General features: G+C 38.7%; 8 protein-coding genes across 8 annotated transcripts; 2 read left to right on the top strand and 6 right to left on the bottom strand.

Annotated features, from left to right (window-relative positions):
• Positions 1–591: 591 nt before the first annotated feature.
• On the bottom strand, positions 592–2,225 carry MONOS_4969 (uncharacterized protein; the record flags this gene model as incomplete). Its single annotated transcript, XM_067875080.1, has 2 exons — positions 592–1,692; positions 1,788–2,225. 2 exons carry the CDS (start codon positions 2,223–2,225, stop codon positions 931–933), a joined length of 1,200 nt encoding a protein of 399 aa, XP_067732404.1. The 3' UTR covers positions 592–930.
• Positions 2,226–2,712: 487 nt separating this feature from the next.
• Positions 2,713–3,975, bottom strand: MONOS_4970 (uncharacterized protein; the record flags this gene model as incomplete). The annotated part of the gene is made up of 1 exon (XM_067875082.1): positions 2,713–3,975. One exon carries the CDS (start codon positions 3,973–3,975, stop codon positions 2,713–2,715), a length of 1,263 nt encoding a protein of 420 aa, XP_067732403.1.
• A 324-nt stretch (positions 3,976–4,299) lies between these two features.
• MONOS_4971 (uncharacterized protein) lies at positions 4,300–4,821 on the bottom strand (the record flags this gene model as incomplete). Its single annotated transcript, XM_067875083.1, has 1 exon — positions 4,300–4,821. The coding sequence occupies one exon, from the start codon at positions 4,819–4,821 to the stop codon at positions 4,300–4,302; it is 522 nt and encodes a 173-aa protein (XP_067732402.1).
• Positions 4,822–4,890: 69 nt separating this feature from the next.
• MONOS_4972 (uncharacterized protein) lies at positions 4,891–6,387 on the bottom strand (the record flags this gene model as incomplete). Its single annotated transcript, XM_067875084.1, has 2 exons — positions 4,891–5,940; positions 6,118–6,387. 2 exons carry the CDS (start codon positions 6,385–6,387, stop codon positions 4,891–4,893), a joined length of 1,320 nt encoding a protein of 439 aa, XP_067732401.1.
• A 3,532-nt stretch (positions 6,388–9,919) lies between these two features.
• MONOS_4973 (uncharacterized protein) lies at positions 9,920–10,472 on the bottom strand (the record flags this gene model as incomplete). Its single annotated transcript, XM_067875085.1, has 2 exons — positions 9,920–10,308; positions 10,454–10,472. The coding sequence occupies 2 exons, from the start codon at positions 10,470–10,472 to the stop codon at positions 9,920–9,922; spliced, it is 408 nt and encodes a 135-aa protein (XP_067732400.1).
• Positions 10,473–11,341: 869 nt separating this feature from the next.
• On the top strand, positions 11,342–13,176 carry MONOS_4974 (uncharacterized protein). The gene is made up of 4 exons (XM_067875086.1): positions 11,342–11,476; positions 11,551–11,621; positions 11,685–12,175; positions 12,238–13,176. Exons 2-4 carry the CDS (start codon positions 11,552–11,554, stop codon positions 12,682–12,684), a joined length of 1,008 nt encoding a protein of 335 aa, XP_067732399.1. The 5' UTR covers positions 11,342–11,476; position 11,551; the 3' UTR covers positions 12,685–13,176.
• Positions 13,177–13,608: 432 nt separating this feature from the next.
• On the bottom strand, positions 13,609–14,031 carry MONOS_4975 (uncharacterized protein; the record flags this gene model as incomplete). Its single annotated transcript, XM_067875087.1, has 1 exon — positions 13,609–14,031. One exon carries the CDS (start codon positions 14,029–14,031, stop codon positions 13,609–13,611), a length of 423 nt encoding a protein of 140 aa, XP_067732398.1.
• Positions 14,032–15,900: 1,869 nt separating this feature from the next.
• Positions 15,901–26,477, top strand: MONOS_4976fu4977 (uncharacterized protein; the record flags this gene model as incomplete). Its single annotated transcript, XM_067875088.1, has 3 exons — positions 15,901–16,015; positions 16,072–16,142; positions 16,239–26,477. 3 exons carry the CDS (start codon positions 15,901–15,903, stop codon positions 26,475–26,477), a joined length of 10,425 nt encoding a protein of 3,474 aa, XP_067732397.1.
• Between the last annotated feature and the right edge of the window lie 870 nt (positions 26,478–27,347).

Here is a 27,347-nt window from a genome sequence, read left to right as displayed (position 1 = left end):
AGAAACGAAAGAAGAGCTTATTTTGAAAAGATGGCTCAATATATTGGAGGTTTTTTTTCGCTGCTGTAAATTGTGGAGTGAAGAATATGTTGAGCTAATGGGCAGCATTGTTCAGATGTTTCGAGCATCAAGGGATGATTACCCATATACAAACCGTCTATGCCTTTATTCATTGGGAAAAGTATCAGAAAATCGAAATGTAAAAATTGATCACTTGATGAACATAGGAGCTATTGATCTCTTTTTGGAGGAAATTCTGCAGCCAACGTTGAATGACGAAACGTCAAATGAAAGCTCGATATTTTTTTTCAATATTTCAAAGAAATTGAAAGGAAACGTGGATTATGTAGTAACTAAAAAGAAAAGAAGGATAGGTGAAAAGAAGATATTTGAAAAGATGGAGGAAGAAGGATACGAAGATGTCATTGAAAGCCTTCATGAAACATTTGATTTTCTTCAACAAAAATATTATTATGAAATATCGTTGGATATTTCTGATTATTTAATGAACATTTGAGAAAATCAATTGATTTTTGCAACTCATATATCCTTTTTGACTATTTTTATTTTCTTTTCAAAATAATGCAAATATTTGAGCTGATTTACAAAAGAGTCTTTTTTCCCTCAAAGTTGAAATGGAACAAAGAAAAAGAAAAAGATAAAAAGAAGATGAGATGTGCTCGAAAACAATCAATAAACTCTGATTCATTAAATCTAAAAGGTGAAAAAAAATCAAATTCAGAAGTTGAATAAAGTCGCATTTTGAAAAAAGAACGCTGTGTGCAATTTCCACAAAAAAGAAGAGAAGAACAGGTATTTTGCTCAAAATCAAATGATATGAAAAAAAAAAAAAAAGAAAGAAAAGAAAGAAAGAAAAAGAAAGAAAAAGAAAGAAAAAAAAGAAATGAGACGAATGAAAAAGTCAATGACTCAGCAATAAACAAAATAGACTTTAGTGTTTTCAACCAAAGAATATGTATTGTATTCCTTTACAATCTTGCAACAGTGCAGCTGTATGATATAATCTTCAAATCCTTCTGCTTCCATCTTTTCAAGCACTTTTCTTTTCAACTCTTTTCTTTTCGCTTCATCGCTTTCTATTTCTTCTTCGCAGGTCAATCTTCCGCAAAGGATTTTGAAAAAATCCAAATAAACATCAATTTTTATAATATCCACGTGTGATGGTGGAGACGCCTCTAAAACAACATCAACAGCTTCGCTTTCCAACAAGTCTTCAATCTTAACAGCGCTATTATACACTGCTGCTCTAATGCAATAAATGCATTTCCGGCAAATTCTACTAAATTTTGCTTTTGCTTTTCTAAACACGTTAACAATGCTGCTGATAAGCTCAGCATATTCTTCGTTTCGATATCTGGTTTGAAAAAAGAAAGTCTGAATCACTTCAAGCCATCTCATTATAATTACCACTTCTTTTGTTTTTCCTCCTCCTCCTTCTTCTTCATTTCTCTCCCAGTCTGCGCATTTCGTCAGCTCATCCAGTTCTCTTGTTGCCTCCCTCACAAAATGCAGCTCATTTGCAATTAGACCTTTTAAGCTTTCGTCTTTGAAAAATCTGTCTATAAAAAACTCCCAAGCCATTTGATATGCAAGATGCGTCAAGTTGCGATGTTCCAGATGATTTTGGATGATTTCTTTGAGTGCACTTAGATGCAATTCTCTATCCATAAACTATAAAAAAAAAATAATAAAATAAAAAAGTTAAAAGGAAAAAAAAAAGGAAAAGGAAAACAAAGACATTCAAAAGAAAGTGAAAGTGCACATACAAAATTTCTTCTGTATATGTGACTCAAACTAAGTAAAGCCATTTCCACTTCTTTTTGAGTTTCTTCATTTTCCTCCTTATTCAATGCAACTTTCAGAAGGCAGCAGCTACAAATTAAAAGCAATTTTGGATTAAACATACCGTAAAGCAAAAGATAGCATTCGCAAAGATCAACAAGAAGCTTTTCATTTTTTCCTTCATTCTTCTCGTTTTCATCAATAATCATCTTTTCAAATCTTTTGTTCAAAGAAGATTCGCCAAAAGAAAAATTCCAAATTCTTTTCGGAACACTGCAATATCCAATGTATTTCAACAACAGAATGGCATTTCCAAAATTCAATTTCTTTTCATCTGTCATTTTTAGAATTTTGTCGAACAGTTCTTCTGTTAAAATGGATTTTATTTCTTTTTTTTCCATCTCTTCCATCACTTCATTCATTTCTTCGATTTTCTGTTTCTGATCTTCCTCATTGCAATCTTCAAGCTCTGAGAATAATTCTTCAATAAAAAAACAAAGAAAAGATGCAATAAGCAAAAATTCACTTGCAATAACAATTGCAAACTGTTGAATATTTTTGTGTTGTCTGTATCCTACATTTTTTTTAAAAAAAAAATTGTTCAAGAAAGCAACAATATTTCAGCCATTCACATTGAATTCGCATACGTTTGGTAAGATGAAATAAATGAAAAATAAATACTCCAAAGCAGGAATAAAAAGATGTGCATCCGTACCATCCTTTCTTGCATTTGCATTTACAGCAAGTGAAAATAATAATAACCAATGTTAATTCTTTTCAATTTTTTCGTAATGGCTGCAAAGATCAAAAGGAAAATTTTAATTGGATATGGGACAGAATTCTTTTCGTAAAGAACAAACAAAACTACAACACCTCTTGTTATGGGAGTATAAGTAGTTGGGATTGTTATCAATCAGCTTGAATGTGTCTTGTTTCACTTGTCTGAATTGTTCTAATATTTGTGAGCTCAATTCTGCTGCAATCCTTAGTCGTTTCTTCTGTCTGTGGGTTTGGGTCTCGAGTGTTCATGTCTTTGGTGAGTTCGGGAGGAGGCTGCTGTTGGAATGTGATATTCGTCTGTAAGAGGGTTGTTAAGCCAGGTGGTCTGGCTGTTGGTGGAGGAGCTATATGAGGTGCGGAAGCTGGGCTGAATAGTGTGAGGGCCACTTGGTTCTCCTGTTGGGGTGCTATCAGGGCGTGGGCCATGCTCAACGCCAGGTTAGTTCTGAAGAAAGACCTAGTGGGGGTATGAGCTGATGGTGATAGGCGTGCATGTCTAGCTATCAGAACTTCCGGTATTCCCTTCAAGGTTAAGGCTGAGATGGCTGCATGCTTGATCGTGTAAGGTCTGAATTCATTTGGGATCCCCACTTGTGTCATTCCCAACCTTGTTAGTCTCCTGATTCCTGATGTTTTTAGTGGAGTGTGATGAGTTGTGTTCAGAAGAAATGTGTCTCTCGATTCGTAGGTTCTTCGGACTCTTTCCCAAAGGCAGTTGACTGCTCTTGCTAGGCAGATCTTCTCATCTGCATCTCCTAAGAAAGGAATTGTCAGATAACTCGGGGGAATGGATGTTTTCAGGTGAGTGTGGAGGTGGATGGTATCGTTATTGTGAATGGATTTACTTATCGATAGTTGTTCGAGTTCGTAGGAGCGGCATGCTGTGAATAGCATGCAAAGCATTAAACACTTAACGGTAAGTTCATAGAAGGATAGGTCAATATTGTTTGGCCGTGAGTTGTAGAAATCGAAGACCAAGGGAGGCGACCACATATATGTGTAAGGTCTTCTGGGTACGTGTGAACGGTGAAACGAGCGGAAGATTGTCTTTATGATTGGTATTTGCCCTATATCCTCTCCGTAACTTAACCTGGAGAAAAGGGACACTGCAGATCTCGTGGCACACAAGCAAGTGTAGGGGAACCCCTTCTCCTTCAGCTTCACGAAGAGCATGGCACATCTTCTGCACCACTCTCCAAAGTCCCTCGGAAATTCTCCACAATTTTCCTCTGTCCAAATCTGGACAAAATGTGCGAATCCAAATATGTGGGCTATCCATGTTGAAGGTGAAACACTGTTCTTGGTTTCTGCGATCAGTGATTGGGGAACTCCGCATTTCTGTAAGCTGCTGATCCACCATTGTTGTCCTTTTTGCACTTCCAGTTGAGTCATGCTGCAAAGTTATGTCCCGGTGGGATTGATGCTCTTGACCTCTTCATTCCTGGGCATGCCCTCAATATTTTCCTCGAATCGCTCCATCTCATGGAAGATGTCGTCATCTCTCTCAGAAGAGGTGTCCAAACCTGTAACCTCCAGTCTGGAAAAAGAATCACTACTCTCGCCTGCTCCTCCCGAATCTTCCTTAAGCAAGGGAGAATCAGAGGTATCGGTGGATGCACCAGGGTCACCGCTCCTTACCAGTCTGCTTGTAGTCCGTCCTCCAGCTCAGGACTTCCTGGTCCAAACCAAGTCATTGTTTTCCTGTTTGTCGCGCTTTCAAAGGCGTCCTGTTCGACTGTTAGATCCAGCTGATGTTCCAGCTCTCTTAATGCTTCGTCTGTGATCTCGTAATCTTCCGCGCGCTGGAGTCTTGATAAGGAGTCCGCGGTCTCGTTCTTTGCTCTTGGAAGGTGCACCGCTCTCATTTGAATATTCCATTCTGTTATCGTCTTTCGGATAATCCTCAGCAGAGAAAGAAGATTCGCTCCCGCTGCCTGGCGATTGATTTCGTTGACCACTGTCGTGTTGTCTGATCTCAGAAGAATCCTTCGGACGTTGTGTTTGGCTATGAGATCGCGAAAATGTTTGAGGGCCAAAAGGACAGCCAACATCTTTTTGAAGTTGGAGGATTGGCTGAAAAAGGCCTTGTTGAAAGGTTGGTGAATATGAAACAAGTCTCCGTTGATCCTCAGCGTTGCTCCACAAGCCCGGGGTTCCGCATCCGTAGTAAGAACTGCCTGGGGGGCTGCGAATGATGTCCATGGTCTTTGTTCCTTCTTGGTTAGCCTTGCCTTCCATCCATATATCTGCTTGATGATCGAAAGGTTGACCCTCATCGTCGCATACCATCCTTCCTTCTTCACAGCTCTATTGAGGGCCTGGTATTATCTGTTCATTTGAAGCGAAGCGTCTCTGATGACGAACCGTGTGGATCTGATGAGACCTACAAACGATGCAAAACTCTTGATCCGGACTTCTGCGTTTCTCCTTGCAAGTCTCATCCACCGTTCGCACTCCATCCTCAAGGACCTGCATCTCTCTTGTTCCAGGCTGACTGAACCTCTCTTCGTCCTCCACGTCTATCCTAGATAGTTGAATGTCTGTCTCGGCTGCAGTTTGCTCTGGTCGAAGTTGACCAACAGTCCAAGCCTTCCAAGCCATGCGATTTTCTCCTTCGTTGCTGTCTGAAGCTTGTTCGGGTCTTGATGAAGCAGCAAGATATCGTCCAGATAAGCTAGGCAGTGCAGACCCCATCTGTTTCGTATTTCTTGAGAGACTATCCTCATCACGCGTGTGAAAATGCGGGGCTCGTCCTTGTAGCCGAGGGGCATTCCTTTGAAGGTGTGTGTTTTGTCTCTGAAAGTGAAAGAAAGAAAAAGAACGAAAGAAGGGTGAACAGGAATTAGAAAGTTCGATTGTGGAAAATATATTGTTGTAGCGTAGTCCTCTTTTTGAAGTAACTTCTCCAGAGTCCTGTGATCTTCCATTTTGAAGTGTGTTCCTTTCACCGCGCTGTTGAGAGGTCTGCAGTCCAATATCTGCCTGTATTTGCTGTTCTTCTTTTTCACAAAAAATAACGAGTTGAGACATCTCGCTGAACCTGGTGGAAGCTGAACCAGGATCTTCGTCGCCAGACCTTCCAGCACACACTTCGCGCATTCTTCCTCTTCCCGCTTGGATCCAAGAAAACCTCTTCCATCCTCCACCTCCTTTTTCAGCCGCTCCCTTGCACTCTTTCCCCTCCAAATTGGTAAAATTCCTTCCCGCATTACGCTGCGCACCCCCAGTGAATCCCACTCTTCCGCGACTAGTTGAGTCCACACTCCAACAACTTTTTCCTCCAAACTCCTGGTGTTCTCGATGGACGAACCACTCTCTGCGACGTCTTGCTTGACCTTCCTTCTGGTCTGGTGTCTCCTTGGGAGGTCGCACTCCGAAAAAAAAGGTTCTTGCGCGTTTTGCTCTGATGATGGATTCTCTTTTTGAATATTATTCCTTTTATATATGTTTTATCTTTGATTGTCATATATTCTTGTTTGGATTGATGTTCTGGTGGATTAATGGTGTGGAAACAACGGACTCACTTTGTTCAACCTTGTCAGCTAAGTCTGCTGAATCAGTGTGAAGATCGAATACAGAGGAATTGATGTTATCATTAAATAAGGCAGCACAAAGCGAAGAAAATGACGGAACTTGGCTATCTGTCAGCTCTGTTGGTGCCAGTTGTGAAGTCAATGGAAACTGGTCGGAAGCAAGTGTACTGCTTGAGGAGATAGGCTGAGATAATCCCACATCGCCCGTTGATCCGCCGAGTGTAAAAATTCTGCTCAGTCCCGATGCAGGTCCTGCAGTTGATACTTCCATGTCAAAGATCTGGAAAGCGACAGAGCCCTTAATAGGCTCCTTACTCCCATAACAAGAGGTGTTGTAGTTGATCGTTTGTTCTGGAGAATTAAGGTACTCTACACTTTAATCATTTATGAAAATTCATATGATATTCCAAACTTTTTTTGCAATCGTATAATAACAAAACTGACATTGCAGTGCTATATTGAATATTGAAATATAAAAAAGTTGAGAAAAATCTTGAAAGAATTGTGTGGAACAAAATTCATAATGCAAAAAATTTTGTCCCAAATCAGTTGGCAAAATGAGAGTTCGATGAGTGGGTCTTTCCTCTAGAATCATAAATATTATTTCATGTGATTAAAAATGGCAACGATTGAGATGCATTGATTTTGCATTTTTGATTAGAGATTTATATAATTGGACTAACATGGAAATACAACAGAAAGGTCGTTGATATATATAAGCTTTATGTTTATATTTTTTTTTGTCTATCTGTATGTTGAAAAGATATTTATGCGCATTGTCTTTTTCAAATCAGGGAATCTGACTTTTTGTTTGAAATGGCAGATACCACCTTTCATGGTGAAATATCGAGTGAGAATGAGGAGAGCTGGAGAAATTATGCAAGAGGAATGTATTGGACGATAATCGGATTCTGTTAATTTTTTCAATGAAACATGATGGAATTGAAAAGATAACAAAGGGATTTCTTTTCATCGAAGAGTCGGAAATCGACTAATTTGAGGGGTGGAAAGATAGAAAGATAAACCATTTGCGATATTGCTTGGAAAACCGTTGAAAATAGAATTATGAAGAAAATATGCGATTGGTTTTGTCATATGAGGAAAACAAAATGAATGCAAATGGAAAATTTATTGAAACGGAAAAAAAATAGATTTTGAAGGCTTATCATTTTTTTAAGAAATATGAAAATCCTTTTTTCCCAGATTCAAATCATTGAAAGGATAAGAAATCACTTGGTTTTTCGAGAGAAGAAGAAATCAATTATTCGCATATTGACAGCAATGTGCTATTTCTTGGAATTTCAGTTTGGACGACTCAAGATAAACTTTATCAGACAAATCGTCATTTTGTTTGTTTTTTCATCTCAAACCAATTGAACAGTCAAAAATATGAAAAAAGCAACTGATAATTCCACTTGAAGATGAATTTCCAGGAAACTTTGTAAAAATTCATCCGCAAAAAAAGATTTAGCTGAACAAACATAGGTTGGTTTTTTTATCCGGACTTTTTTTTTCCGAACAAAAATTTAAAATAAAAATATCTCAACAAATATTCAATATTAATTTACAGAAATTTGTACAGTTGTATATTATCATATATGGCATCTATTCACATACAAATTTTTAATAGCAGTGTTGTATATTTTTTTGAAATAAATTATTTTTATTTTTGAAAATCCGACTTTTGATAAAATTTTCTATTTTAATGAAATGATTCAATTCATCTTTTAATCGCACATCTTATTTTTTCAATGTAATAAGCAATTCTGGTTATTTTTTATTTTCGCTTATTTGCTCTTTCTTACGGAATGAAAATCTGTTATTTTCAAAAAATCATTGTCAATGGGACAACTTAAAAAATATTTTTCATTAAATGCAGAAACATCCAACTAAAACCAACACTTTCATTAATTAACAAAATAGTTATATAAAATCATTACAAAGTTATAATAAAAATTATTCCGTGAAGCTTCAAAAAAATAAATTTTATCCAAATTTCTAAAAAAAAAAACATTAAGAACAAACTATTTTCAAAACACATTACATTTATGAAATCTCTTTTAAATTATTATTAATAACAACAAGGCAGTAATTTTATATAACTATAATATTAAATAATGCAAGTGTTGGTTTTAGTTGGATGTTTCTGCATTTAATGAAAAATATTTTTTAAGTTGTCCCATTGACAATGATTTTTCAAAAATGATAAATTTTTATTCCGTAAGAAAGAGCAAATAAGCGAAAATAAAAAATAACCAGAATTGCTTATTACATTGAAAAAATAAGATGTGCGATTAAAAGATGAATTGAATCATTTCATTAAAATAGAAAATTTTATCAAAAGTCGGATTTTCAAAAATAAAAATAATTTATTTCAAAAAAATATACAACACTGCTATTAAAAATTTGTATGTGAATAGATGCCATATATGATAATATACAACTGTACAAATTTCTGTAAATTAATATTGAATATTTGTTGAGATATTTTTATTTTAAATTTTTGTTCGGAAAAAAAAAGTCCGGATAAAAAAACCACCCTAATTTCATTTGATTGTGTATCGGTTGGAGAATAATTGCTGCTGTTTTCAGCGAATCTTTCATTAAAATTATAAAATGTTGCGCCAATGGAACCATGTTCGTTGTTGAATCTTCCTTAATCAGTTTTCTTCCAGAAGGACAAATGATCTCTGATAATTTGATTCAACTTCACTGAAAAATGCACCCAACCGAACGAGGTATTTCATTTCCTCCACATGCTTTTTTTCTTTGTCATAAACTACCAATGTCCGTTTTTGAATTATTTTCTGCTTCATGTTTTTCCTTCTTTGATGTGCGTAATGAGGAGAAATTCTGCTAATTCATTCAAAACCCGTTTTTTGAGCAATGATCAACAATAGATTATTTTTGTAAAATATTTTGTGTGGATCAATTTTTGACAACAGTCTCGCCTGAGCTGAATGAAGCAAGAGAAGGTTGGAATTTTTTGCATGGATGCATCTTGGATAAGCCATCCAAATTCACAAATAATACATCTTCTAAGCCGAAAAGAGAAAAAGATCAACCAGAAATGAATTAAACGCAGACTTTTCTTCTTCCTTTTCTTCAATTTTTGTCTGAAGTTGAGCCCAATGACCCATCTGCTGCTTCTGCTGGTCTCCTGTTCTCCAGTTGAATATCATCTCCTGGCGAAGATCTGTTCATTTCAGGTTCCACTGAATACAACTTGTCCGCCTCAGTCCCTGCTTTCACAAACCTCAGCATACTCAGCCGACTCAGCCCAAGTGCCTCCACAGCCAGCAGCTCCGTCGCTTCTTCCTGCTTCCCCTGGTTCTCTTTGATTCTCTCCACAAACACTCTGTGCGCTGTCGGATACTCGCCTTTCTCCTCATTCAAATCACTTTCCTCTGCTTCTTTTCGCTCCTTCAGCACAGCCAGCAACAGAACCACACCTTTCATTCTCATCCCCGCTGCCGACAGCCCATTTTCCACAATCTCCTCCACTTCACACACTGCAACCCCTCGCCCCATCACTTCCTCGTCCAGCTTCACTACCACACGCCTCGACTGCGGCGATCACCATATTTGCAGTGAAGGGTCAAACAGGTCGCAGATCGAAGGGAACGCATTCATACAGCCGATACAAAAATCTGCTTTCCCTCTGGCTTCGTTCCCACAGACGCTGCAAGCGACGGAAGCTGCGCCACCAGCGAAACCGAAAGCATCGCAGAAATCGCCACATCGTACGCACACACAACACCTCCATATAGCACCGCCCGCAGCTACAACTGAAGCATCAGCAATTACAGCTTCTTGTGATTTGCATGCACCTCACATTCTTCAGATGCAACAACCCTCAGCCGTCTCTCGATATTGTCCATTGCTCCTGTCGAAGCGTATGACGTCGCAACCGCAGATGCATCCGAAGGGTCAATCGCAGGTACTGATGATGGCTTATCATCTTCTGCTGCCTTCTTCTCGTCGCTTTTCCGCCTCCGGAATGGCGAAGTTGATCCGCGTGCTGCTCCAGTTGAAGAAGACAAAGAAGAGGAAGAGGAAGAGGAAGAGGAAGAGGAAGATGATGATGATGATGATGAAATTGAATGCAAATCCTTCAAATGATCATCGTCGATGCATACAGAATTAGCAACAGCTGCGGCTGCGAGTTGTGTCTTTTCAGCAGATTTAACAACTTCAGAAGTTGAATGATATGAGAGACCGATAAAATGATGGAATAGAAAGATGCTGCTGATGAAACATTTTGATAGAATCAGATGAATTTTGAGTGAAATGGCGGGTATTTTCTCTGATGATTGTGAGGCTTTTATGGGGAAAACGGAGGATTGAAAAGTCCATTAATTTGAATTTGAATTCACATTTAAAATCCATTGTGACAAGATATGGCAACGAAGCACCGAGAAGAGATTCGGATTGACTGAATGAAGATTGCGTTTGCACAAAAGGATTTCTCGCACAATGAATCAAAATTCCCTTCAGGTCTCTTCATTCTTTGAAAACAGTAGCTGAATTCACTGATTCATAACTTCTGGTATTTTTGCTTATTGAAGATAATGTTATTTGCTCGCTTTCATCCAGATTCAGCTCATGAGCACAGCTGACTTTGATGCATTTCCTTTCCAATTATCATGCAATTGAATCCAAAATGCTGTTATGTGTTAAAAGTGCTCAATGAACAATTGAGAAAAAAGCTCACAGCAATCATTGTTGTAATTCCTCCATTTGTTTAACCCTGTATTTTTTGATGTTGGAGATGGCCTTTACAAATTTTCCTTGTGGACTAATTTCGCAATGAAACATGCTTTCCATGTCCTCCTTCCGTTTGTGTGCATTTTGCCTTGAATCATCAATTCTTTTTGATTTTTTGCTTTTTCAGTTCTTTCTTCTTCAACAATCCTGAAAGTCATCACGAATGAAAACAGGAAATAGAAAAATAAGATAAAAAACAGAATCATTCATGCGCACACACATTAACATTCTCTGCCTTTTTTAATTTAATTCACTTTATTATTAAAAATTAGTATTCTTTTCTCTTCAAGAAGAATATTTGCTTGTTTTGCTTTTTCTCCTCAGCAAAACTCCTTTTTGGCATTTGATATTTCCTAGTCAACATAACTGGAGGAAATTCAACTCATAGAACAAAATGTCTCAAAATTCGAAATCCATTGAAGAATCATTATTTTCGATGGTTTGATCAAACAGAAGCAAAACAATTTGCATTTCTGACCTTTTCCAACCGAAATCATTTGTATAGGTGAATATTCATTTTTCACACTTTTTTTAAATATCGGGCAATTGTTTTTGTGGTTGCAACCTTTTCGTTTTGCAAGATAATCAAACATGTTTGCATTTATCGATTGTTCATTTTGTACAAATGTTTGCTCAATAAATATTACGTTTTTTTTCCTATTAACAGAATGACGTTGCGCATTGATGATAAGCATATCGATGAGATTCGAAAGATTCCCACAAGAGAAAAGTTTTTGAGTTTGTTTAATTTTTCATTTTTTTTTTAAATATTCAACACTTTGCTTTCTTTTTATTCTGAAGAGTTGCTTGACGATCTCGAAAATTGCGATGAAGATGAACAAAAACAGAAAATTTGTGAAATGAATGGACTTTTGGAGGAAATGAATAAAAAAGAATTCAGATCAATTTTCAACAAAGAAACATTCAACAAAATATACAAAATGATTGAAGAAAAGAAAATGACGATAGAAAATGCAATTTTGCTGCTGAAGCATATTGGATATTGCAAAGTACTGAAGAATGTGTGGAGTCGTGGTTTTTATAATTCTGAATTGAACAAAAGATTTGAAAAGATGATTTTTTACGAAAATGAGAAAAAAGAAGAAAAGAACGAAAAGCTTATTATTGATCTTTGTGAATGCTGTCTTTTTCTAAGCTGCAGCTTCACACCAGAATTGCTTTCAATTTGTTTATCTTGCCTTCTGAAAGCTGCCTCAAAGAAAGAGGAAAGCGAAGAGACTCGAAAAGAAAATGAAATGGCTTTGCTGGCTTTGAGCGAAATAGGATATTGTGTATGCGCACTTCTTTTTCATTTTTCTAATGTTTGCTTTTTCCCCCTCTTATTTCTGATTAGGAAATGAAACAAGAACTATATTTGAATGAAATAACTGAAATCATCGAGCATCAACAGAAACACAGAAATCTTACGCATCTGGCCTATCAATCTGCTTGGCAATTTTTTATATACAGATGCTTCAATGATTACAGCTTGAAAGAAGTTATTGTGAATGAGCTGCATTTTGTGAGAGAGGCAGCAAGAGAATTAGAAGAACTGTTAAAGTTTGTGAATTGGAAGAGAAAAGAAGTGGAACGAGGAAAAGAAACTAAAGAAGAATTTGCATTGATCAGATGGTTTCGAATGTTTTATGTTTATTTTTGCAGATGCAAATTGAAGAATGAAGAAATTACGATACTTATTGGAGGCATTGTTCAGGTTTATCGAGCAGCAAAAGGGAATAATGAAGAAATTAGATACAAGTGCATTTATTCCTTGGGAAATGCAGCAGAAAATAGAGTGTGAGAGTTGAAGACTTATTAAAAGGAGGAGCAGTTGATGTTGTTTTGGAGGTGATACAGCTTCCAACGTTGAGCGAAGGTGTGGTATATGAATGCTTACGGTTCTTTAAGAATGTTTCAAGAAGATTGAAAGAAGAGGAAGATGATGAAATGGAAGAAGCGAAAAGAAAAGCTTCAAAAAGGAAAGTGACTGAAAAGCTGGAAGAAGAAGGATACGAAGACACCATCACAAAATTTCATGAATTATTTGATTTTCTAAACAGACAATATTATCATGGACTATCGTTGAAATTTTCACATTATTTTGTTAATGTTTGAAAAAATGAGATGTATTGATTTTTATTACTCATATAGGGTGATTTATATACCCGAATATTTTTTTTGAAAAACCGAACAAAAAATAAATGAATTTATTTTTGTGTATTGTGTATTGATTTTGTTTTTTTTTTAAAAAAAAATTAATAATAAATATAATCAACAAGCGCTCGTTTCACAATTTTTCGAGTATTTCTTTCTTTTTTTTCTTCATCAGAATAATCATCATTTAAAATCTTCAATGGGTTGAATTTTCTTTTTTTCGGTTTTTCATCTTCAAACAAAGCCTTTTCAGTTTCTTCATTATCTTTTTCTTCATTTTTTAACTCTTTTCTTTCTTCCATTCAAAAAAAAATCCTTCGTTAATAATTAATTTTCCAAAATAATCAAACCTTTTTGTTCTTTTCTTCAGAGTGACTGAAGGTTCTTTTGGAAGCTTGGCTAACACTTCGTTCCACTGATGTGACAGCACTCCGCTCTTCGCAAATGATGATTTGATTGTTGAAGGCAACAAAGAAGTTTGAAAAGCTTGTGGAAGCACATCAGCTAATGCTTCTCGTCGAAAAATAATAGAAGAAGAAGAAGGTGCTTCGTAATTGGAAATAAATGTTTTTTAAAAAACAGCTAATACGCTACGATCCAACGGCTGTGCGATGTGAGTGGTGTGGGGCACAAAGGTGACGACATCCATTGAAGAATCAACAAACATCTTCCACAAGTCAGGCTGCGCTCTTGAAGAATGAGAATCAAGAAGGAGAAGGCAACGTTCATCATTCTTCTTCAAAGTTTCTTTTCTATGCGTGATCCCTGGAAGCAACACTTCTTCATTGTGTTTGAGGAATAGCGCTTCAGTCATCCAGCCTTCATTTTCACCCCAAACATCCAACTGCGAACTCAGAACAAGGCACAGTTCATCTGGCAGTTTCCGACAAGGCCACAGAACGACGCTTTTTAGGCAACATCCATCAGCTGCAGCTGCAACAACGAGAGTTGCATTTGGAATATTCATCGGTGTTTTGGAGAAACAAGGAGGCATGTCGGAAGGATGAAAAACAAGAGTTGAGAAAGAATCAGAGAGTCTATAAGAAGATTCATCAATATTGAAGATGATAGAGTTAGAATAATGATGCTGATCATGAAGGTTTTGATGAAGAGTGAAAAATGAAAGAAGAGTTAGTTGATTTGATGCAGAGAGCCTTTGGATGTCGACATTTCGAGGATGAGAAGCTTCAAGTTCGAAGTTCCTTTTGGTGTATTGATAGGGACAGACTTTTGAAATGTTGACTTTTTCATCTTCTTCATCGAAGTTGTCTTTTTTCCTATCATTGACAACAGTGTTCGTCTGAATATGGGTGATTATTTTTGAAATCATAACTTTTTTCGGGGTGAAGATAATTTTTGAATATTTTATGAATTTGAAAATAAAATTTATGTTGAAATGTTATGTTAATTTTTTTGAATCGAAAGACAAAGTTTGATGTGATAGAAAGACAGAGATGATTTTTGTTGTTGTTATTTGGGGCAAAATATTTCTCTTCACGCATTTTCATTGAAAAAATATGCACTTTTCATTGACTTTTTAAGATCAAAGAACACAATAAAAATGGGTCCATAATTTGACATTCGCGTAACGTTACAAAACATTTTGCTATTGCATCAATGACGGATGTTTACGGATAAGAAAATTCGATTTAATTTGTAATCTGTAAATGTTTAGAAATGTTATGAGTGAAGCAATTATCTCATGCTTTGTGTAAAAAAAGCTTGAAAATGCGTATTTCACCCCATTTCTGCTTATGAATCCACTTTGAACACTGATAAAAATAACACTGAAAAGTTTTAACTCTTCTCAAAAAACTTATTTCATGAATATGTTCTCAAACATCGTTGTTTTAAACAATTATCATGTTTTTTTAAAAATGAAAAAAAATTTCCATGCAAAAAATGTTTTAAAGAATCAACACTCCGAAAAAAGTTATGATTTCAAAAATAATCACCTACTAAAAAAAAAAAAAAAAAAAAAAAAAAAAAAAAAAAAAAAAAAAAAAAAAAAAAAACAAGCTCCATTGACTTGTTTCCGCTGTTAAAAAATAATGAAAGAGGGTACATAGCGACCGGTATAAAAATTGTGTTTGAGAAGAACTATTGACCTTGAAAACCCCATTTATACATGTTTAAATTCTCAAATAGGATAAATATTCTCGAAAAAACTTAAAATTTTTAGTATTTATAAAGCAGCAGTTATGAAAAATTAATGATCAAACCCCAAAGATATATACGAGAGATTATTATTATTAAGTTTTTATTGGAAATGAAGATTATCCCCTTGTCAATATGCTTATTAGGATCATGTTTACGTGAACTTTTAATTTAATCAACTGATTTGAGTTTTTTTATTTAAGATGGGGAAGTTTTTTAAATTAATACTCCTTTTGGATTTTAAAGATAGGTTTTCTCAGCTTTGAATCACTTTTATTCGAAAACCACTTTGGAAATATCATAATTGTATTCATTGGTGATAATAAAAATTAATAAAAACATATGAATCGTATTTTTTAACTTGTCGTTATCTGCCTTCTTACCAAAAATTATTTTAAAATGCGAACATGTCAGGATTTTCAGCAAATTTTTAGAAAAGTTTAATATTCTGTGCCCATAATAAATTTATATTATCCAAAACACAATTTTTATAAAAGAAGCAATTGGTTTTCGACATGCTCCACACGTACCAGCATAGAAAATGGAAACGCGATACTAATCTGAGTGAACTTATAAATTTCGAAACCATTAAGTTGCTTCAAAATTATTTTTTTCAAAATTGCACGAAATATTCTTCTTTCGGAATAACTGAATCACAAGTTTGCTTTCATAAATTTTCTTTTTTTTTTTTTTTTTTTGATGAAATATGTTTTTCGATACAAAGTTTTACAGAGCCATCAGAAAAACTTTTGGTTCTTTGATTTCTCATTATGAATCTTCTGTAATCTTTAAAAAAATAGATGCAGATAACCTTGGACAAAGTTTAAATTTATTATTTTGATTGTGCAAAATAAAAATTGATCATTCATTCTTCTAGTTACGTGGGATCAGTTTTCGTCTTTTTATGTTGCTCATCTGGATTTGTCTAAAACAACGTATTCTTCTCAGGTGTGTCAGCTTTTTATTGAGCATTTATGATGGACATCAAATGAACAAATGAAACTTCAATAAATAATCATTTCTTAAAATTTCTGATATGAAAAGGATGCACTTTATCGATCAGAACCCGAAACGATGAGCATTCCAAGTGAAAATTTGCCAAATGACAATCCTATAAGCCATGGCATTTATCTTTCCAGATCCCAACGATACATCTCGACAGCAGAGGATGGGATTTTAGTATTGTGGGATTCAACTTTTAGCTCTCCAATATGTGTTGTGGATCACACCAAAGCCACGAAGCCTTTTTCCTCCATCACCCTGACAGATCCGCTGTTCAACGTGAGAGCAGCCGAACAGGAAATGCTGGACGGCACCCAGTCAACGCAGGGCCTTCGCCCGCTTCTCGGAGAAACAGCACGCACTGGCAGCAGCAGCAGCAGCCGCAACATCAGCATCAGCAAGAACAAGTCAGTCACCGACAGACACAGAAGAAAGAATGAAGAAGAAAGAGCAGACAACACCCACAGCATTGGCAGTGTTAGCAGTGCAAACAGCAGCACAGGCGGAGAAAGCACAGCGGGGCGTAGCACGCTGACAGCGTTGCAGCTGTTTCTGCGGAAGAAGGCGGCGCGGCTGAAGCCGGTGAGTGTGGAGAAGAAGCAGCGCCAGATCGACGCAGTGAAGACACGCCAGCCGCTCATCATAACTGCAATGTGCGAGCTGCCTCCGCTTGCCATCACCTCCACAACAGGCGGCGTTGCTGTGGCTCCTGATTCATCATCTTCATCATCATCATCTTCTTCCTCTTCCTCTTCCTCCTCTCCCTCCTCCTCTTCTTCTTCTGCCCCCAAGAGCGTCGGATCCTCCTCGCATGTGTTTGTGGCGGTGGCGTCGAGCGAATGCCACGTCACTTTCTACGAGCTGCCTTCGCTTGTTGCGGTCGGGCAGATCAAAAACTTCGAGTCCATGCCACTCTCCATGTGTGCTGTGACCCCTTCTGTGCAGATTGCAAAGCACTCGCATTCTTCTTTCTCTTATTCGAGCCAGAATTCGAATTCAAAGAGCTCTTCTTCTTCTTCTTCTTCTTCCTCCTCTTCCTCTTCCTCCTCTTCCTCTTCTTCCTCCTCCTCTTCTTCCTCTTCCTCTTCTTCCTCCTCCTCTTCTTCATCAAATGCATCTGACAAGCTCAACAGCCGGAAAGCTGCTGCCAGCAGCTGCAGCAGAAATACCCCAAGCGAAGAAGAAGAGCCGAGCGATGGTGTCACACTCATTCGAAGGCAGGTTTTCCACCCTTTCTACCACGCCCCCGACACCACACAGCTCTCTGCCAACTTCCTTTCAGCAAACACATATTCGTCCTCATCATCGTCTTCTTCCTCCTTTTCTTCCTCTTCCTCTTCTCCTTTCTCCTCCTTCTCCTCCTCCACTGCCTCTTTCTCCACCCCAATCGACTCCCCAGCCAACCTGGCGCACGCCTCAGCCTCCAACCCCACATACCGCTCACTCCACCCCCTCCTCGTCGTGGGCGAGGCCAACGGCACTTTGGAGCTCTTTGCCCTTTCCTTCGAGATGGTGCACAGAGTAACAGACCTCTCCCTCACCCGCACAGCAGCCCAGTTCGCGCAGATCGTCCAGCAGCCGCTGCCGAAGCCGCGGGGAGACCTGATTCTGATGGTGGACAGCGCACAGCCCTTGGCTGACATCACGAAAGGGGTGGGCGGAGAGAGAGGGAGGAGCAGAGGAGGAGGAGGAGGAGGAGGAGGAGGAGGAGGAAGGAGGCAGGGGAGAGGAAGCATCAGTGGAAGCAGCACGGGGTTCACAAATAGCATTGGCTATAATAATGGCAATGGCAATAGCAATGTCAATGACAATATCAGCAGCTGCTGCCGAAGAGGAGAGCGAAGAAGTTTGTCTCCCTCGCGGCGTGTGGAGCTGCTGATGGCGGCGCCTCGTCTGACAGACATCCAAATTGCACGTCTGCCGCAGCTGTCGCTGGGGAGGAGCGCTGTTCTGACACCAGCATGCTCGATGGAGGAGCTGATTGAGAGGGAAGGGAAGGAGGAGGAGGAAGAAGAGGGAGGAGAAGGAGAAGGAGAAGGAGAGGGAAGAGAGGAAGAAGGAGATATTATAGGAGGATGGGATGGAGGAAGAGGAAAAAGAATGAGAGCAAATGAAGAAGGAGATTGGAGGGTGGTGTATGACAACAGCTCCCCTCTGAGAAGCAGCCAGAAGTCAGAACTCAGCAAATCACACAGATTTTCACTGGGTTTACGTTCATCATCATCAAATTCTTCCTCTTCTTCCTCTTCTTCTCCATCCTCTTCTCCTCTTCATCCACGCAACCAGTTTACTACTCCCACACCACTAGCAATTCCAACATTAGCATTAAACTCTTCCTCTTCTTCCTCCTCCTCTTCCTCATCATCCAGTTCTCCTTCCTCTTTCTCTTTCTCTTCTCCTCTCTCTTCCTCTCGAGTGACAGGGCGTGCATACACAACAAGGACACACGGAAGAGCAAACACAGAAAGAAGCCGAAATCACACAGCATTCATTTTTCAGCGCACACCTTTAACGTTTCGAGAGCTGAAGATGGGGATGAAGAAGAGCGAAGGAGAAGAATGGGGGAGAAGAGAGAGGAAGGAGATGAGGGAGAAGAGGGAGAGGAAGGAGGAGAGGGAGAGGAAGGAGAAGAAAGAGAAGAAAGGAAAAGTGAATATGAGGAGGTTGGTGGTGATGATGGATGGGAAGGGAAGAAGAGTGGAAGAAGAAGCAAAAGAAGGAAGAGGAAGAGGAAGAGGAAGAGGAGGAGGAGGAGGAGGAGAAAAAGAAGAAAAAGAGGAAGAAGGAGAAGAAACAGGAAGAATATCTCTTTCTCCACCAACTCTGCTTCATCCACCTAAAATATACCATCCTGCTAAAAATAATCATCTTTCTTCTTCTTCGTCTTCTTCTTCGTCTACCTCTTCCCCTTCTTCTTCTGCTTTGTTTTCTTCCTCATCTTCACCTTCTTCTTCTTCCTCTTCTTCTTCTTCCTCCTCCTCCTCTTCTTCTTCCCTCTCTTTCTCTCCTTATTCTTCTTCACTCCAAACAGCAGCTCTTATTCCAATGAGCAAAGACCCATTCAATTTGGATGAAGAAAACAAACACAAAAATTCCATTTCCAATCAAATTCTTCGTCCTTCTTCGCTTTTGTCACCTTTTCGTTCTTCTGATTTATCTTCTGCTCGAAATAAAAATGCTGATGATATTTCTTCTTCTTCTTCTTCTTCTTTTTCAAGTTCTTCTTCTTCCTCATCTCCTTCTCCTTCTCCTCCTTTTCTTCCTCCTCTTCCTTCTTCTCTTCTTTCTCCTCGTTCTTATACACAACCTGCTATTTATCCTTCTTCCTTTGAAAAACCTTCCATTTCATCATCATCTTCTTCTTCCACTCCTCATATCCCTCGTCTAAAACTTAGCAATTTGTCACCTTCTTCTTCTTCTTCTTCTTCCTCTTCTTCTTTCTCTTCCTTTTCCTCTTCCTTTTCCTCCTCTTCCTCTTCTCCTTCTCCTCTTTTTTCTTCCTCCATTCCTTATTCTACATCTCCTTCTCAATCATCTCATTTCCATCCATCAAACAAAAATTATTCTTCTCTTTCTTCTTCTTCTTCTTCTTCTTCTTCTTCCTCTTCCTCTTCTTCTTTTGAGCTCTCCTTCTCTAATCATCCAATGGGCAGTTCTTCTTCTTCTTCTTCTTCTTCTTCTTTTCCTCTTTCTCTCAATCCATTGAAATCTTCTTCTTCTTCAATATCACCTTCTTCTTCTTCTTCTATTTATCCATTTTCTTCTTCTTCTTCCTCTTCCTCTTCTTCTCTTTCTTCCTCTCTTTCTCCTTCCTCCCTCCATTCCCCTCGTGACTGCCACGAGCGCATCTTCGAAGGCAGCTGGTCCACAAAAGCGCATTCAGGAGGCATAACTTGTGTTGCCTTTGTGTCTGAAATGGGGCTGTTAATAACAGCATCACAGGACTGCACAATCAAATTCTTTGTGTTGGAGACACTGCAGCTGGTGACGACGATCGGGACGGCGAATGGAATGGGGGAGGAGAAGAAGGAGAAAGAGAGAGGGAAGGGAGTGAGTTACGGGCCGGTTTTGATGAATTCTTCTTCCTCTTCTTCATCTTCCTCTTCTTCTTCTTTCTCTATTTCTGTTCCATTTGATGCTTCGTCTTATTCACCAATGGATTCACAGAGCAATCCTTTTAATGCTTTTCTTCAGACAAGCAGATCAACTTCTTCAATATCACCTTCTTCTTCTCCCTCTCCCTCTTCTTCTTCTTCTTCTTCGGCCTCTTCTTCTTATTCCACTTTATCTGCTGCATATCCACCTTATCAAATTGACAGTTCTTCTCTTCCTTCTTCTTCTCCATTTAATTCTTCTTCTTTGCCTTCTTCTTCCTCTCCCTCTCTTTCTTCCTCTTCTCTTTCTCCTTCTCACCGCCGCGGCCTCCTCTGCCTCGCCTGGTGCCAGCGCGCCCACATGCTTGCCACTGCTGGCTTCGACAACGTTATCCTCCTTTGGAATCCCAACACCCTCCGCTTTCTGGGCGAGCTCAACGGACACACAGGTCCCGTGATTTCGGTCGTTGCTGAGGAAAAATCAAACCATTTCTTGTCGCTTTCCCTGGACAGGTCAATCAGAATTTGGGATTTGCGGTCACAGCGCTGCCTGCAGCTGATTTCGACGTTTGATCCATTCACTTCTTCGCACATACACACGATGGTTAATTGCCCAGAAGCTGGGGGTATATTGATGGGCAGCAGGAGGCTGTTTTTGTGGAAGAAGAACAACATTTCTGACCAAAATGCCGTGTCACATCGTTTCCCCTTGTTGACTTCTCTGTTCTCCCCAACGTTTGATGAAGTGATCACAGTAGATGTGCACAACACGGTGAATGTGTGGAGCAAAAAAACAGCAAAAAACATCTTTCGCTTTGTGCTCCCCCATGTTGAGTGGGTCACATCTGTGTGTTTAGATGCGATTGGCAGGAAATTGCTGTCTGGAGCTGGGGATGGCTCGATTCTAATCACGAATTTCAGCACTGGAAAGATTGTGAATGGGTTTTCGCTGAGGGACGCGCTGAATCCGGTGCTGCATGAAGGGGAAAGAGGAGGAGGAGGAGGAGGGGGAAGAGGAGGGGGAGGAAGAGGAGGGGGAGGAAGAGGAGGAAGAAATGAAACGAGTATTGATCTTCAGGTTAATCTGCCTGCTCCTGCTGTGACCGTTGATGATTCAACAGCATCTTCTATGAACACACAAGGAAGTAACTATAATTATTCATCTTCTTCTTCCTCTTCCTCTTCCTTCTCCTCTTCTTCCTCCTCTTCTTCCTCCTCTTCTTCCTCTTTAAAATCCCCTTTTTCTCACAACCTTTCCATTTCTTTTATTCACTCAGCATTTCTCAACTCTTCCACACAGAATGTTCTGTTTGTTACTGGCGGGCAAGGCTTGGATGAATGGGACCTTCGTTCAGAACAGAAGAGAAGGAGACAAAACGTGGTGTTTGCTTCGAATGGAGGAGGAGGAAATGGGGGAAGTGGAGGAAGTGGAGGAAGTGGAGGAGGAGGAGGAGGAGGAGGAGGAAGTGGAAGGGATAATTATTGTTGCAGTTATAATAATAATAACATTAATTCTGTTATTCTAAGCAAAGTGGAGAGGTTTACAAGAACAGTGAATAACTTTGTGGGGGAAGGGAACAAGATGATTTCAACCTTTTCGACAGCTTCGATGCCACAAGATGATTTTTCTATGATTGTGCCCGTGATGGAGGAGAATGAGAGGATGAGGAAGATGGAGAAGGAGAAAGAGAGAGAAGAAGAGAAAGAGAAAGAGAAAGAGAGGGAAAGGGAGAGGGAGAGAGAAAGAGAAAGAATGAAACAAAAAGAGAAAGAAGATGAGAAAGGGGCGAAAGGAAAAAAGAAGATGATGAAGATGATGAAGAAGAATGGAGAAGGGGAATATGAAAATGTCGAAACAAAATTGTTCAAATTCAAAGAAAAAGCGAGGGAAAAAGCGAATGAAAGCAGAATTGAAGCAAAATTGCGGCAAGAAGAGATGAAAAATGGAATGTTAACACCAAGAACAAGAAAAGATGTGGCAAAAGCTGATGGTTATGTAGATAATAAACATGAAAAATCTTCTTCTCTTTCTTCTTCTTCTCTTTCATCATCTTCTTCTTCACGTCCTCCTCCTTCCTCTTCCATCTCTTCCCTTCGCTCTCTTCGCAGTTATCGTCCATTCTTCTCCAACAATAATACTAACAATAACACCACCTCCACTTCTTTCATTGAATCTGAGCCCCAAATCACATTCTTGTCCTTCCAACCACCTTCTTCACTCGCCACTGCCTTTTCTGATGGCTCTGTTTGTGTGTGGAATGTGGAGTCAGCGCATATGAAGCACATATGGATGGCTGCTGGAAGGAGGATGGGGAAAGTGCCTGTGAGAGGAAGAGGAGGAGGAAGAGGTGGAGAAAGAGGAGGAAGAGAAGGAGGAAGAGAAAAAATGAAAGAGAAGGAGAAGGAGAAAGAGAAAGAGAAAAATGTGAATGAAGAAATTTCGCAACCTTCTCCAAGAAATGAAGAAACAATTCAAAAACAAAGCAAAACAGATGATATAGCTGTTCATTCAACAACACATGCTTCTTCTTCTCCTTCTTCTTCTCCTTTATCATCATCATCATCATCATCGTCATCTTTTTCTTCTTCCTCTTCTTCCTCTTCAAAGAATTCATCACAATTATCAACTTCATCCCCTCTCACTCGCTCTTCTTCTGCTGCTTCCTCAACACATTCGCATAAACATACAAATCCATCTTCTTCTTCTTCTTCTTCAAATTCTTCAAGTACAACAGATCTTTTATCTTCCAGTTCATCATCTTCTTCATTATCTTCTTCTTTTTCTTCCACCTCCTCCTCTTTTTCTTCCTCTTCCTCTTCTTCTCTTTCTTCTTCTTCTTCTCTTTCTTTTCTTTCTTCTTCCTCCTCTTCTTCTTCTTCCTCCATCCCTCCTCCTCTCATCCCTGACTCAGATTCTCTTCTCTTCTGCTCTTTCCTTCCTTCGTATCCTTCTGTGCTTGTCACATTCGGATTGGACGGCCACCTCCGCTTTTGGAACACAAATGCACAAATAAACAGCGAAATCAGCGGAAATGCAATGAAAGAAGGGAATTTAATGAAGGAAGGGAAAGAAGGGAAAGAAGGGAAGGAAGGAAAACATATGCCATCGCAACAAGGTTATATTTCTCAACCTTTTCAACCTTCTTCTTCTTCTTCTTCTTCTCATTCAAAGAATTTGTCATGTTCTCCTTATTCTTCTCCTTTTCCCTCTTCTCCTTCTCCTTCTCCTTATTCTTCTTCCTCTTCTTCTTCCTCTCAGTTATCGAATAACCAGCATCTTCTGGCTGATATTGCCACAGGCATAGAAGGAGGAGGGTTTGTATGTATTGACACACACACACCAGCTATGCTAAGGGAGTTGTGGATGGAAGAGAAGGAAAAAATGGAGAAGAGGAAGAGAAGAGAAAGAGAAAGAGGGAGAGGAGGAGGAATAATGAATGAGAAGAAGAAGAAGAAGGAAATGGAGAAGGAGAAGAAGGAAGGAGAAGGAAAAGAAGAAAAAGAAAAAGAAAAAGAAAAAGGAGGAGGAGGAGGAGAAGAAGATGATGATGAAGACAGTTCATTTTGCAGTGATTCGAGTGATGAACAACCACAAAAGGTGTTTTCTTCACTTGATATTCCTCTTTCTCCAATTGGATTGGGCGGAAGAGGAGGAGGAGGTGATGGTGGATTTGAAGAAACAAACATAATTTCTTCTTCTTCTTCCTCTTCTTCCTCCTCTTCTTCTCCTTCTCGTTTAACCACACCTTCTTCTTATTCTTATTCTTCTTCATATTCTTCTTCTTCGTCCTCCTCTTCCTCTTCTTTCTTCCCTCCCCTCTCTCTCTTCCCTCTTCCTCTTGCTGTCTGCTCTCCAAAGGGGGAAGTGTTCGTGTTTGACGCACACGAATTGCTCTGCTCAAATGTGATTTCTGGAAGATTCAATCAAAAAAAGCAAAGAAATCATTTCATTCAGCATTCTCATGCTGTTACGATGCTTCCTTCTTTGAATATGCTGTCTTCTTCTTCTTCTTCTTCTGGTTATTCTTCTTCTTCATTGTCTTCCTCTTCTTCTTCTTCCAATCTTCTTTCATCATCAACATCATCATCATCTTCTTCTTCTTCTTCTTCTTTTTCTTCTTCTTTTTATCCATCTACCATTCCTCCATCTCCCAAGTTATCTTCCACTGATGATGTTTCATTCTCACAATTTTCTTCTCCTTCTCCTTCATCTTATTCTTCCTCCTCTTCCTCCTCTTCCTCCTCCTCCTCCTCTTCTTCTTCCTCTTCCTCCTCTTTCCCTTCTCCCGTCCCTGCCTCTTTCCTCTTCCGCTTCCATTTTCAATGTTTATACCCATTTCTCTCTGTCTTTAAATCAGAACGCTCAAAATCTCTTTCTCTTTCGCAACTGCTCGAAAAACCTGTCATCGATTCGATGGGAAATCCGATTGGCACTTTATCTTCTTCTTCTTCTTCTAAAAATTCTTCTTCCTCTTCCTCTTCTGCTTTTTCTTCTTCTCCATTTGCTTATGTCTTTCAGCCAGAAGAACACGAAATCACATCAGTTTGCTTTGTCCCCTCGCTTTTCCCGATTGTTTGGAAGAATAAACAGAAAGGCAACAATTCGCAATCAATTTCTTCTCCCCCCTCTTCTTCCTCCTCTTCCTCCTCTTCCTCCTCCTCCTCTTCTTCTTCATTAACAACTCCAATTTCACCAAGATTTTCATCATCATCATCTTCTTCCTTCTCCTCTTCCTCCTCTTCTTCTCCTCTTCCTCTCTCTCCTTCCTCCGTCCTCCTCCCTCCTCCTTTCCTCCTCTTCACTTTCTTCAAGCATTCTGCCTTGTTCACGTTGGATGGCGCTTTCTTAGGCACTTTTGGCGTTCCTCTGTTTCCCAGCCAGCCTTCACTCGATTTGACATGCCTGTCAATTAACAAGAATATCATGTCAAATTCTTCTTCTCTTTCTTCTTCTTCTTCCCCTTCTTCCTCTTCTCCTTCGCCTTCTTCATTATCACGAATATCATCACCTTCAGTTTTTCCTCCTCCTCCTCCTCCTTCTTCTTCTTCTTCTCTTTCTTCTTCTTCCCCTCCTTTCATCACTTTTCTCCCAAGTTCTTCTGTTTTCGATGGATTAAACGTGATTTGCCAGCCCCAAACAATTTCTTCTTCTCTTCTACCAAACAATTCATGTGCATTCACTCCAATGTTTGCTTCTCCTCTTTCCCAACTGCCTTCTTTTCAATCTTTTCAATCTTTTCCTTCTTCTTCTCTTTCTTCTTCTTCTTCTTCTTCTCTTTCTTCTTCTTCATATTCTTCTTCTTCCTTTTCTTCTTCTTCCATCCAACCTCCTCTTTCTCGTCTTTCTACCCCTCGTTCTCCCAACCCGTCTCTTTCTCCTTCTCTTCTTCCTCCTCTTCTTCCTTCTCCTCTGTCTTCTCCTCGCTTTAACCCTCCTCCTCACACTCCATCACAACAAACAAGACCCGCCTCTACAATCTCTTCTTCTCTTAATCCTTCTTCTTCTTTTTCCTCCTCTTCTTCCATTTCTTCTTCTTCTCCATCTTCCTCCTCTTCATCTGTTTCATCTCCTTCTTCTCTCTTCAAAACATCACAGCAATCTTCACAGTCAAACACTTCATCCACATCAGCATCATCTTCTTCCTCTTCCTCTTCTCCTTCATCATCTTCCTCTTCCTCCTCCTCCTCCTCTTCTTCTTCTTCTTCTTCTTCTTCTTCCTCTCCTTCATCATCATCAACTTCTTCTTCCGTCCAATCTTCATTTCATCCTTCTTCTCAGCCCAAACAGCATCCTTCAAGTCATCTTTCTGCAGATTCTTCTTCTCCTCTCTCTTCTTATCGAACTCCTCATGCTGCTAATAATTATGCCTCTTCTTCTTCTTCTCCATCATCATCATCTTCTTCTTCTTCATCTTCTAATCCTAATTCTTCTTCTTCTTCTTCTTCTTCCATTCCATTTTCTTTATTGTTACCATCTTCTTCTTCTTCTTCTTCTTTCTCTTTCTCTTCTTCCTCTTCTCCTTCTCATCTTTCTCTTCTTTCAACCCGACGCCACAACCAAATTCAGCTGAAAGTGATGAGCACACACGAAACAATCAAACACATTCCAAACATCCCTCATATTGAACATGTTCCTATTGAACATGCTGTGCTTGAGAAGCAGATGAAGAAAATTGGGGGAGGGTGAGAAAGAAGGAGAAAAAGAAAGAAAGAAAGAAAAAGAGAAGAAAGAGAAGACAGAAAGAAAAGGAGAAGGAAAATTTGAAGAAAAATGGAGAAAGATGGAAAAAAGGAGAAAAAGAAAAAGAAAAAGAAAGAGAGATAGATTATTAATAACAAAGGAATATGTGAAAAAAAATTAATTGTTCTATTCAACTTTTACAAAAACCAGCTATTTCGCGAAATATATGTAGCATTTGTTATGTTTTCAGATTTTATTTTATTTTATTTATTATTTATAAATTTATTGATACTTGTTTCCTTTTCAAAAACGATATTTCACTTCATTTGCTTTGTTATTTTGGGATTCAAGGTTGATATTTATCCAGATGCCGAACTTCTTATAAACAGCCAAATCTGTTGGTTGAATTAAGTCAAGTTTTCATTTTTTCCCCCTTCTTTTTCCAACTTTTTTTGTTTTTATAAGATAAATACAAGTCAAAATGATTCCTTAAAATAATAAAAAGAAAAAATTAAAACTTAAAAAAAAAAAAGAAAAAAGAAAAAGAAAGAAAAATAATTTATAATGCTTTTTATTTCTCCTACACCATCGGTTGAAAATACGGTAGTCCAAGTAATCTGAAAACCAAAAAGAATGTGAAATAAGTTTTCAATTTTTTTGATAATGAACAAAATGACTTTCGAAAACTCAATGCATTCAGAGCTTGAAATGTAGTTGAAGCAATCATCGAATAAACTACCAAATTCCAAAGAAATAACAACAGACTTTTGTAGAAAAAAATAAATGGAAAGAATTTTCTTCTTATGTGATAATTAAAGCAAATGACTATTATTTCACATTTATTAATTCTTGAATGTTGATAATTGGCTTTCTATC

Source organism: Monocercomonoides exilis (genome assembly GCF_001643675.1).
Source record: "Monocercomonoides exilis strain PA203 chromosome Unknown scaffold9-1957334, whole genome shotgun sequence".
Classification (NCBI taxonomy): domain Eukaryota; phylum Preaxostyla; order Oxymonadida; family Polymastigidae; genus Monocercomonoides; species Monocercomonoides exilis.
Note: the sequence above shows the minus strand (reverse complement) of the source record. Positions and strands in the feature narration are given on the sequence as shown.